General features: G+C 39.1%; 1 protein-coding gene across 7 annotated transcripts in view; it reads right to left on the minus strand.

Annotated features, from left to right (window-relative positions):
* sptb (spectrin, beta, erythrocytic) overlaps window positions 1-12503 on the minus strand; it is a 72653-nt gene that overhangs the window by 33977 nt on the left and 26173 nt on the right. For all 7 annotated transcript variants that reach the window (XM_041813557.1, XM_041813556.1, XM_041813559.1 and 4 more), the window contains 9 exons: window positions 8121-8272; window positions 7858-8031; window positions 4265-4362; window positions 2818-2898; window positions 2549-2664; window positions 2329-2441; window positions 2054-2241; window positions 1454-1571; window positions 205-363 (listed from right to left, as the gene is read on the minus strand). In XM_041813557.1, the coding sequence (XP_041669491.1) occupies window positions 205-363; window positions 1454-1571; window positions 2054-2241; window positions 2329-2441; window positions 2549-2664; window positions 2818-2898; window positions 4265-4362; window positions 7858-8031; window positions 8121-8272 (1199 nt within the window). The remainder of the gene's footprint in view (window positions 1-204; window positions 364-1453; window positions 1572-2053; window positions 2242-2328; window positions 2442-2548; window positions 2665-2817; window positions 2899-4264; window positions 4363-7857; window positions 8032-8120; window positions 8273-12503) is intronic.

Here is a 12503-nt window from a genome sequence, read left to right on the forward strand (position 1 = left end):
CTCTGTTGTTTACCCCCCTTCATGAATAATTAGGTGTGTAAACAACCTGCTGTGTCAATTAATTCATGCAAATACAGGGAAGGCTGTAATGTCTCTATAATCTTATTTAATTAAGCTATTTAATCAAGATCAAAACTTCTCCCAGTTCAGGATCAATATGAGCTTTTATGTGAATTTATCATCCATCATTTAGCTGTTGTCTACCTGAGCAACTAGTCTCTGGTTCTCCTGGAGCCATGTCTCTCTCATGGCCGCCTTCCTGTCGAATCTCCTTGCCATCTGCTCAAGCTTCTCCTGTCTGATCAGCTCGTCTCTCAGGACTCGCTCCCGCTCGTGCTCCGCCCTCTCCAGACGCTCCCATGCCTACACAGTATTAAGAAGGTGGATCATGAAGGGTTTGGAGGTTTTGCTTGGTGTTTGTTGATGGCACCATGGTGTTTTTTCATTTTTAATTTGTAAATTATTTGCTCAAACTGACCCACAAAGATATTGGAGGTCAAAGTCAGTGTAGTGACGATTTGTTCATGTCAATTAACAGACAAACTAAAAATCAAACTGAGCACTGTAGCATGGGGATAGCGAATCTTATGCAGGATTGATGTAAGTTTTCAGTGTTATGTTAAGAAAAAACAAAGTATAGAACATGATCCCAGTGAGACCAGTAATCATGTACTTTCACTACATTGATCATAACAAACTGTAAAGATAAGTCAATCAAGCTGTCAATTCAGGGACAGAAAAAAAATCACAAATTAAAAGTTAGAACTTGACTGGTAGTGGCTGAAATGGTTCAGTAGTTGCAAATTTCTTGAAAACTGATATTTTCTCATGCCCCAATTTTAAAAAATCATTAAAGTGTTTCAAATCTTCTCTGCAAACTCAGAAATTCTAAGTTTAAAAATCTGTTTTTTTCTCTCCATATGTATATATTTGATGCCTTTGCTGTTAAACCTTTATTCCCCTAAAAGGCAAGGCTTTTATTGAACAGTTCATAGAATGTGACCACAGTATAACAAGTATAATTCAATTCATTTTGGATTTAATAATAGCCCAAGGATTATGATCTGCTAAATGAATGAATTATATAAATCTAATTGAGCTGAACGCCTGAGCTCTGAATAAGATGGTTGTATGCTGGTTAAAATAAAGATGAGGTTTATGAGGAAAAACCAAAGATAAATGCTTTTATATAAGACTACAGCTACGTCAGTAATCATGTTTGTTGTTTTAGTTATATTTTCAGCAATATATGCTAATTTTTCCCTTTCAGTTTTCTGTCATTATCTGAAAATTAACCATATACTTTGAGTTTGTATTGTAGGTTGGATTAAACAAGCTATTTTGAAGGCATAACTTTGATTTCTTTATTTCTTTCGGTTGTTTTTTGTCAATTTTCAGCAAATATAGTCTTAAAATTAACAAATAAGGAAGCTTGTATGATACTTGTTCTCACCCTGTTGATATCTGCGACCAGAGCTCCCTCTTTAGGCGTGTAGACCCTCTGGTTGTTGGCCCTCATACGACTTTGGATGGTAAACAGCAGCACCTCAAGGTTTCCCTTCTCTTGAAACCTGAAAGAAAAACATCAAAATTTTCACAAAAGCTGTACAGCAGTTATGGCTTTATTCGACATCTTCCCACCAAAAGAAGTAAACCTTTTACCCAAACCCACTTTCTGTGCATTAAAGAGATCCTAATTTACTTTTATATAAATCCAACGGCACCTATCTTCTTTCACAGCTCCCTTTTTATGCCCACACTGAGGTTTAAACCACATCCACCTCATCCAGGATATGTACAGGCAATTAGATAAGTGTGCCTAAAAAATTTGGGATTGAATGTAATTATCTCTTTTTCTTCTATTCATCTAAAGCACATTGGAGTAAGAATAAAAAGCCCATCAAGCCCTTAAAACATGCTTTAGAGACTGATTATATTGTCAGTTTTTTATCTGCTTGTTGCAACCCTAATTTTTTATGAAATTTGAATATGAATTATTGCAGAGGTAAGCTCAGGTGTAGTGCCATAAGAAGGCATCCATGCTTTCACTCACTTGGGCGGCTTCTCTACAGTGCGGTAGGTGTTGAAGGCCTGAAGCTGCTGCTGAACTCCACTCAAAGAGTTGGCCAGTTTTCGATTATTCAGTACGATGATTGTCTGCTCAATCCACGTCAGCAGATCTGACGCCAGTGTCTCATACTTATCGATCATCTTCTCTGTCTCAATTGCCTGATCCAGAACCTGAAGAAGGAGGTCAGAGACAATCAGCAAAGATGGTTTGACAAAGTAAACACAAGTAAAGATATATCAAAAATGTATCTGCCTCACTTTTCCAACTCTTTTCCCCTCGACAGCCAGCTGCTTCATCTTTGAGAAGTAGTGGTAAAACGCCACAACATATGTGATGATTGATTTCTCATCAGGGTTCTCTGTGAACACATCTATGAAACAAAACAGCAAGCAAGTCAGTCACAGTTCAAGCTGCTTTCTTTCCCACCAGACTCAAAAGAATTAAGTTGTACATTTACATCCTCCCTCTGTCACTTACCTTCAGGGTCTAACAGTTTGGTTACACCAAGTTTCTGCTCTGCTACGTTAAATGCGTTCTGGAGGTTGTGTGTCGGGTTGGACCTCCTCAGTTGGCCGTAGTCCACCAGATCAGGCCTGGAAATAAAAGACAGAGTAAGAGGCAAAACGAATGACACAGTGTAACAGTGAGATAAATGGGGAAGCAGTAGGAAGAGAGAGCATCACATTTCCTCTGTGTTTACATTTCAAAGCTGGTGAGAGTGGATTCGACTGTTTTTCTCTCCTTACCTGTGTTTGTGTATGAGAGCATTGAAAGCCATGCCATCTTTCCAGCTGGTGGTGAAGTTTGTGATGTTCACATTGGGATACCTGCAGAACAAAACCAAAGATGTCATTTGGAGAACACAAGGGACATGGGGAATCAGTAAATGGACTTGAGCTTGTTCGGTGCTTTTATACATGTCCGACTTCTCAGTGCCTCTACACTACAGGCAACACCCACTCAAACTACATTCACACACTGATGTAGGAAGCTGCTAAAGTGTCCATCAGTATTAGCCAATCCCATTCATACACATTCACAAACCGATGGTGGAAGCTGCTTTAAAAAGTGCCCATCAGTCTTAATGATTCCTAATCATACACATTCAAACACTGATGGCGGAAGGTGCTAACTAAAGCACAGATTAGTATTAACCAAACAGCTATGTAAAGTTGACATCAGTATGAGCCAATCCCATCCATCCACATTCACACAATTACAGTTAAGGCAGCTATGTCAAGTATCCATCAGTACTATTATAGAAAGTGTTAGTCAGCATAAGCCAATCCCATTCATACACTTTCACTAACTCATGGTGGAAGCTACTATGTAAAGTGTCCATCAGTATGAACTAATCCAAATTCATAAATGTGCACAAACAGATGGGGAAAGTTGCAAAGTTAAGTTTCAATCTGTATAAGCCCATTGCATTCATTCACATTCACACACCGATAGTAGAAGCTGCTCTGTAAAGTGGACATCAGCATAAGCCATCCCGTTTACACATATTCATACACTGATGGTTGAGGTGGCTATGTAAAGTGTCAAACAGAATAAGCTAATCCTATTCATACATATTCACCCACTGATTGTTGACGCTTCTTTGGATGCTGCTATGTAGAGTGTCCATCAATTTAAGCTAAGCCCATTCATACACATTCACACAATGATGATGGAGGATGCTATGTAGTGTCCATCAGTATTAGCCAATCTTCTTAATACACATACTGAAGGTGGAAGATGCTATGTACTGTAAACTGTCCAACAGTATTACTCAATCCCATTCATACACATTCACACACTAACAGTGGAAGCTGAACTGTGATAAACTATGGTAATACTATGACTGAAAACTTTGTTGCACAATTTAATCAAACATTTTACAATCCCAAGTAAACCAGTGAGTGCTGACATAAAAAAATATAAGTGAAAGCACCCATAATAGTGACGGCCTGTTTTAACCATAAAAACCTGAACTATAAAAGAAGGTAAAGGACATTATGTGTAGAGAAATATCCTTAGAGATGCTACAGAAAACATGAAGTCATATATTCAAAGCTGTTATTAAAGCTGTGCTCAAATATCCTTTAACCACTTTAGAATTGCAGCAGAGTAGTGGAGTGGATTTTTTCACTAATACTTGAGCATATTAACAACAGCTTGGTGATGATGAGGGTCACACATTCCACTTACCCCGCCGTTTTCATCTGACACCACAGAAGAAGAGCGTCCTTGGCTGAGCGCGTTTCCTTCTGGTCCGCCTGGCCCGTTTCCACGATGATGTCCTGGATCTGAAGGAGAACAACAAGCGCAGCTGGATGGTAAATAATGAACGTTAACTAATTACTGCCTGGTTTGCAATCAAAGAGGGATAATTTACAGCAGAAAGACAAAAGAAAATGATAGTAACATGAAGCTAATTGGGAGTGTTTTGACAAAGTGGAAAAAATATCCCTTTGAAATACATAATTTACAACAAGGAACTGAATACAGGGAGTTTTTTATTCATGCCAAACAAAATAAGTGCAAGTGGTAAATCATCAATATTATTAGCCATCTGGATTCTCACAAATCCTAACCTAGGGTGGAATTGATAGAAGCAGGGGGGTAGTTAATGAGGTTCTTATTTTCCCACACTGAGGGCCAGTAATTAGAGCAGGGATGTGATCTGAGAGACGGGCCCTGAGAGACGGCTAAATTTAGCTGGTTCTCCTTGGTTTTTGCAGACTGAAGAGACACAGACAGGACCAAGTTAACTCCTTTCTTTTCAGTTTCTTCTTTTTTTTTCAAGGCTGAATAATGCAGGAGGCCATATTGTTTGAACTAACGCGCCTAAAAATAACAGTGTTGCTGTCAAATTAAAAATAAATCCATGCCCCCTCCGAGAAGATAAAAGAGTCAAACAGACATGTTCTGATGTTTTGGATGTGCTTCTAACAGCAGATAATAACGGCTGGAACCTGAAGGCATCACATCTGAGGAAAAGAAACAAGGAAAAAAAAAACATCCCAAGGCTTTATACTGAAATTGTTTTTGTGCTACATGCATACACACCCAAGTCAGGCTAACACCCTAACAATCAGAGGCATGTCTGTCAAACACAGCAGGTTGTGTATTTTGGTAATTTTTTAAGAGTCATAACAATAAAATGAGTTTGTTATAAAATAGTCTCTGTAAGATACTTCATATTATCTGATGAATGCACTTGTCATTTTCAAACTTAAGCCTAGAAGCATTGTTTTTTGCTGTAAGCATCAGTTATTTTTCCTCTAAAACCTATCTTCTCCAGAGCCAGAAATATTGATTTGAATAGCTGACACTCAATGACAGCAGAATTGAAAAGGTTACAGTTTATAAATACCTCTGTGTTGGCTGGATGAATCATTCAAATTCTAGTGCTATAGTGAAAATCTCCCTGGAAAACTTTGACAGAAACTCAGGTTTCTGTACAGAAATAGATGTAATTTTCCTTCTAACATCAGGAAGACTATAATTAAAGCAGTCTTTTGGCCAGTGCTGGATTATGACAATCTGCTAAAGTTCAAATTAAGCATCAGAAAGGGAAAGAAAGTTGATTTAAGTGACTTTGAGCGTGCCACGGTTGTCGGTGCCAGACAGGCTGCTGTGAGTATTTCACAAACTGCTGATCTAATGGGATTTTCACAAACAACCATTTGTTATTGATGGCAGAGGTCAGAGAAGAATGGCCGGACTGGTTCAAGCAGACAGAAAGGCAACAATAACTCAAGGAGCAACCTTGAAACAGATAAACTACAGCAGCAGGAGACAACACTGACTCCCCCTCCTGTCGGCTAAGAGCGGGAAGGCCACAATTCCCAAAAGCTCACTTAAATAGAGGACTGAAAAAACCTTCCCTGGTTAGAATTTGGCCCAAACACGAACGCCTGCCAGACCACCTACAATCATGATACACTAAAAGTCAGTCAAATCACCTTAACTGCCCTTTATTTCCTACTGGTTTAAATCATACCTCTCTGGACACACTCAGTTCAACAACTCAAATCATTCAAATCCCACCCTTTTCCAGTCCCTACTGGCGTACCTGAAGGGTTCTATCCTGGGGAACCCTACTAGTCATTATCTATCTAATTCCTCTTGGTCATATCTTTTTGGGGCTTTTTTGCCTTTATTTAGATAAGACCGCTGAAGAGAGACAGGAAACATGGGGAGAGCAAGTGGTGCAGGAAATGCACCAAGCAGAATGGAAATCAATCCAGAGACTAGTACATAGCCTCTGTATATGGGCCCCTGAGCTACCCACTGAGCCAAACCAGTGCCCTCCTCTTGGTCATATCTTCCAAAAATTGAACCTCCACTAAATCTTACTCTACCTCCCCACCCTCCTCCCTCTGTAAATGTTTACAGGAAATCAAATCCTGGTTTTCACACAACTTTCTAAACCTCAACCGTTAAAATCCACCTTGACAGTTTTTCCCTCACAATCAATCATTCCTCAGTTTCTACTCCCCTCAGGTCAAGAGTCCATCATCCTATATCATCCTCAACAGCACACTGTCTTTCCCAAACCTCACAAACTTTGATTAGTGCAGAATTCTGCCATCCGTATCGTCTCCACAACCCCATGCAGTAATCACATCACTCCTCTTCTTCAGCAGCTACACTGGCTCCTGGTAAATTACTACTGACTTTAAGATTCTACTCCTCACCTTTGAGGCCATACATAACCTCTGTACCTTTTTTTGAACCCCTGCGCATTAGCACCCCATCCTGCACTCTCAGGTCCTCCATCCACCTCACTGTCCCACCTGTCCAATTGATCACCATGGGATCTAAAGCCTTTGGACGCTCTGCTCCCCACCTCTGGGACCCCCTCCCACGACACATCAGTACCATAAACTGTCTCCATCTTCAAATCCTGTCTCAAAACCGATCTTTCAAACTTGCGCATTCAGCCTGATTGATTTCTGTCCGCCAACCTACACACTGTTTTTATTCTATATTTTACTTTACTGTTAATTCATATATCTTTATTGTCTTATTTGCATGTCTTGTTTTGACTTCACCTTGTTAAGGTGACCTTAAGTGCTTTGAAAGGCACCTATAAATAAAATGCATTATTATTATTATTATCAGTCTGCTGCTTGGTTTGAACTTCAGCTCGTCGTCTTGACTACAGGTGCATCTCGAAAAATAAGAATGTTATGTAAAGGTTAATTTTTTCCCGTGATTTACCTCCTGAGCCTTCATTCTCTCACTCTGATTCAATACACACAACCACAATCATGGGGAAGACTGCTGACTTGACAAATGTCCAGAGGACAATCATTGACATCCTTCACAACAAGGGTAAGCCACAGAAGGTCACTGCTGAAAGGGCAGGCTGTTCTCAGAGGATACTCATGGAAAGTGTTGAAAGCTGAAAGGATATAGCCTAACTAATGAAGCGGCCAGATAGTGTTTTACACGCAAGCAATGAGAAGGGGATCCTCTATTTTGTGTGTTGCAAAATCTAATGCGTTTCCACCAATGTGTCCAGTTTGGATCAGTATAGTCTGGTACCTTAATAGAACAGTGCCAAAATAGTACCATAGCATGGAATGGTTATTTTGGTACCCTTTCCAACTTTAGCAGTGGAAAAGCAAATAATTTTGTAAGGGATTGCCTGGAAAAATATCTTGACATAGCTAATACTTTTAAACTAAACTAAACAAAATCTAACATGTGTTGACGGGTTAAAAAACACAAAAGCAAAGTCAAGGTAAAAAAAAAAAAAAAAAAAGAGTTTTCAGTGTAGTTGAATTTACCTGGAAGCGAAGAATGATAGTCCAAATGAGGCCGAGGATGAGGCGATGATTGCCGTCGACAATGTCATGGGAGCCCATGTTCTCCAGGTGGACCCTCTGCTCTTTGAGGAACTGAAGCGCCTTGTCCACATTCTCCAAACAGTGGATACGCATTCGGCCTTTGGTGGGTTTTGGCTTTACACAGATCATACAGAGGGGGAGAATTTTAAGAGCAAGACTACAAGAAAAGGGAATAATATCAAAAAAAGTAGGAGGATTCTCACCAGTCGTTCTCCGGACAACACCTCCAGCAATTTGATGAGCATGCGTCCGTCTCGCAGGTCCAGGTAGAGGTCGGAAATACGGCAGCCGACCCGGGACAGGATGGAGTTGACCCATTTAGTGAAGGTCTTCTTCTGAACCGCCTCACGCTCATCTGATGGGAACAGAGAGTAAAGGAAGAACATGAGCTCCATGAGTAATTAATGAACTTTATATCTATAGAGCAGCTTTACCGGGGCTAGTGGGGATCAAGTGTTCTACTCAAGGTTTGAATGAAAGATACTATGAGGAGTTTTGAACAGGAAAAAATGAAACAGGGAGAAAGTAACGCTCATGCATCTTTATGATCTACAAAAGCATAGAGACCATCCAAAGAAATTTCAGCTGGTATCAGATAAGACTAATATCATTACACAAACCAAAATAGATTTTGTTTACATTTTTGCAGAAAAAGTGCAAAAAAGAAGTGGTATTTTTTCTTATATAATATACTAGGATGGATTATGAAGCAACAGGCCCCTTTGCTAACACATGTAAAAGGCCTCAAACCTATCCTACATGCATGCATGGTATTTTAAAACTGAATGTGCTGTTTTTGTTTCTAAACTGAAGTACTCAGTTTAAACTTTAGCTGATGAGAGGCTATTTGGTGCCTGTCTGTAGTGCTCTGCTGCATTAGATCCAGCCTGAAAGCCATCTGCACAGATGTTGTATTCAGAACATGACAGCTCACCATACAAAACGCTGAAGGAACCCATTAAAGAAAACATGAGATGAAAGTCATTTTTTATTGAAGAGCGTCAGTGTTTGATGAAAAATATGATCAAAACAATGGAATCATGGAAGTTGTTGTCGTCTTAAAGAACTGCCTTTGACAATAATAACTTTACAATTTGACTCAGGCAGAAACCATGCTTACAGATAAGATAATTTAATAAAGTTTATTCACTTAAAGCTCCAATGAAAAGTTTTTAGCTGGTTATGAAACAGATTGAAATCAATAATAATGTCTCTAGAGACCAACTTCCACACGGTTTGTGTGCACAGCGTGTTACAGTGCTGTGAAAAGTATTTTCCCCCTTCCTGATTTCTTTTTTTTTTTTTTGCTTATATGTCACATTAAAATGTTTTAGATCATCAAACAAATTTTAGCATAAGACAAAGATATCCTGAGTAAATACAAAATGCATTTTTTTGTTGATAATTTCATTTATTAAGGGGGTGCTCTTCTTGGTCAGCAGTGATTTTGGCTTTGGATCTCTCCCATGGATGCCATTTTTGCCCAGTCTCTTTCTTATTGTTGAATCATAAATACTGGCCTGAACTAAGTCAAGTAAGGCCTTTAGCTCTTTAGTTGTTGTTCTGGGTTCTTTTGTGATCCCCATGAGCCACTGATTTGCTCTTTGAGTCACTACTTGAGAAGCTTCACTACTGTTCCAAGTTTTCTCTATTTGTGGATAATGGCTCTCACTGTGGTTCCCTAGAACCCCGAATCAACACAAAATGAGAGTTCCTACTGTAGCTTTGGTTAGCATGAAATTTAATGGCACTTGCTGGCTTAGCTGCAGTAGATTGTTTAGTGGATGACCAATCAAGTCCTGTGTCTTGAACCTGACTGACATCACCTTCTACGATTACGTTCAGCAAGATGAATTTATCATTGTCCCAAGTTGGAGCATATACTGAGGCCAGCCCCTCTGAGTATTCTGTAGTTTGCCTAGTATTATAATGCCCAACTTATAAACTTTTTAATTGCTTCCTCATTTTAAATTTATTTTAATCTAAATGTTAGCCTCTAATATAAAGAAGAAAAATCCATGGATAGGACTTGGCTGGCACTCTTATATGGAGCAAAAACAATTTGGACAGTCCTACTTTTTCACTCACTCTGCGAGTTTTTTTACAAGAAACTGTCAGTTCAGAAAGCATCTCTTGCCAAGGGGGTCCATGTCCATGACTAAAACTTCAATAAGATGAAGACATGGTTGACCTCGTCTCAGTGCAGCCCTGCCAGCAGAGAACAGCCTCGCTCTGACACTTTATCACTGCGGTGTCAAACGGGGTTACACTCAAACGAAGCAGAGTTAAAAGATCTGCACAAGTCAAATAACTACAAATTAGCGTTGGTTCAGAAGGTTATGTTTTGTTGGTCTATTTGTCAGGAGGATTGAAGAAAAACTGCTGGACTGATGGGGCGATGACGGGATGATAACCTCAGAGGATAATGCTATAAAAATCCTATACTATTATCATTTCTGTAGAACTTCAACAGAAAGTTATGCATGGCCCAACAATTAACTGTTTAAATTTCGGACTGAACCTGATTCTAAACAAACACTTTGACCAAATATTACTGATAGTGTTTTGATTATCCTGGGCCCAACTCCAAATATCTACAAAAAAGACAAGAAAAAAAAACTTCCTTCCTCTGTAGAGATTTACGATATCAGATTTTTGAAAATACCCAATAAAATAAATAACTAAAAGCACAAAACCTCTTGAAGTCACTGAGCTCTTCAGAACGACCCATTTAGTATCGTGAATTTTTGCAAATGGAGACTGCATGGCTAGGTTCTTGAGTTCTTCATGGCTAGGCCAGATACTTTTGCCCATATAACTTAGGTTTGATTTTCATCTCAGTTGTACCAAAAGTAAACACAGAGTAAGTACATCTTGTCATCTGTAGCAGAGGCCGTCAGCTTAACTATGCATGTAAATGTACATTCTATCTCCAAGTAAAAATGCTTAAAATTCTTCAAATTGGTAGCTTTTTTGCTTGGCTATTGAAGCAGGAGTCATCACCAGTCACTCCTGCTTTGCTTGTATTAAGAAAAAGAAAAAAAAAAAACATAATCACTACTAACTCATGAATTTTCATAGATAGACCTGCTGCAAACACCACCTCACAAAACTCAACTCCCCAGAGAGAAGCTTTACTTTAAGCCTCCATGTCTCCTCATCCTCCTTCCAGCAGATCAGACAGAGAGCTGGAGCTGCATAACAACATCACATGAAACAAAAAGTAAACACAGGCAGGCTCTCTGCATACTGAAGTGTAGGTGTTCAGTATTATGCTAAAACTCCCCGACTACAGTTTTAGCCGAAAACTCAGGAATGGCGACTGAGAGATGCATCGAGTCAGACTTAGAGAGGGTTTTATTTGGGAGGGAGAGAGCTGCCCACATGGTGACACATCTTGCTGGGCTCACACTTGAAATCACATCTCAGTGTTCGGCAGATGTGCCTCCCACTCAGCGGCAAAAATAAAACCAATTTTGATGGGACCATATGTCAGCTCCACCAAATGTTCTATACTTTGTTTATTTAGTTTGTGGGGATGGTGACTTTGAGTGAGGACGAGGAGGTGTGTGGGTGTATGCTTGTGACGGCATCTGTTTTAACTGAGCATATATAATACTCTAAATATACTTGTATAATCACTCTAACCATGATGTGCACTGAGCAGGACATTTCACAAACAAATCAAACTGTCAGTGCTTCCTTGTGGGCTTGGACTTGGTTGATATTCTTGTAGACATTTCACAGAGTACCTATTCTACGAGACCCAGACTGCGGCTCATTTGCAAACACAATCTTACAAAAATTTCTGTAAGGGTTTCTTCAAATTTAGATTTCTTAAATTTTCATTACCCAACTGATTATAATATATATACAATATCGACTGCACCACAAATAAGTTTGTGGAGTTTTAAACTGGACCAGTAGACCTCCATCATCTGAAATCCTTTTTGTCATTCATCCCAATTCCTTAAACTTTAAGGGGTGTTTAAAGGATTTAAGTTTAAGGTCTGAACTACACTTAAAAATCAGAATCCATATTGGTTAAAATAATTTTGTTAATGTTGGCAGATCAAATCTCAGGAAAAATCCAGTATTTTTCATCCCTAATTAGAGGGCTTGGCAGTATCATTTAGATCAGTGGTTCCCAGCCTTTCCTTCTTGGAACCCCTTTCTACCTGCATCTGAGAAGAGCTGAGCCGCCTCAAGGCCCACACAAATAAAAAGTGATACATCACTGTCAATAATCAGTATCAATTTTAATTTTTTTCTTTGAGAAAACCGTTAGAACACACCGTGCTTTCAGGCAGATTTTTTGTTCAATTTTTTATGTTTCAGCTTGATGCAACAGTAAAAAAAAAAAATCACTCTTATTCTCATTACTCTACATTTAGTACCCCATAATGACAAAGTTAAAACATTTTTTTTCTTTTTTTTTTTTTTTTGCAAATTCATGAAAAACAAGAAACTAAAATCACATTAGCATATTAAGACCCTTTGCAAAAACACTTCAAATTTAGCATAGGCTCCTCCCATTTCTCTCAATAATTCCTGAGACGTTTCTACACCTTGAGCAGAGTCCACCT

The sequence above is a fragment of the Cheilinus undulatus genome, linkage group 18 (assembly GCF_018320785.1).
Source record: "Cheilinus undulatus linkage group 18, ASM1832078v1, whole genome shotgun sequence".
In the NCBI taxonomy this organism is placed as follows: Eukaryota; Metazoa; Chordata; class Actinopteri; order Labriformes; family Labridae; genus Cheilinus; species Cheilinus undulatus.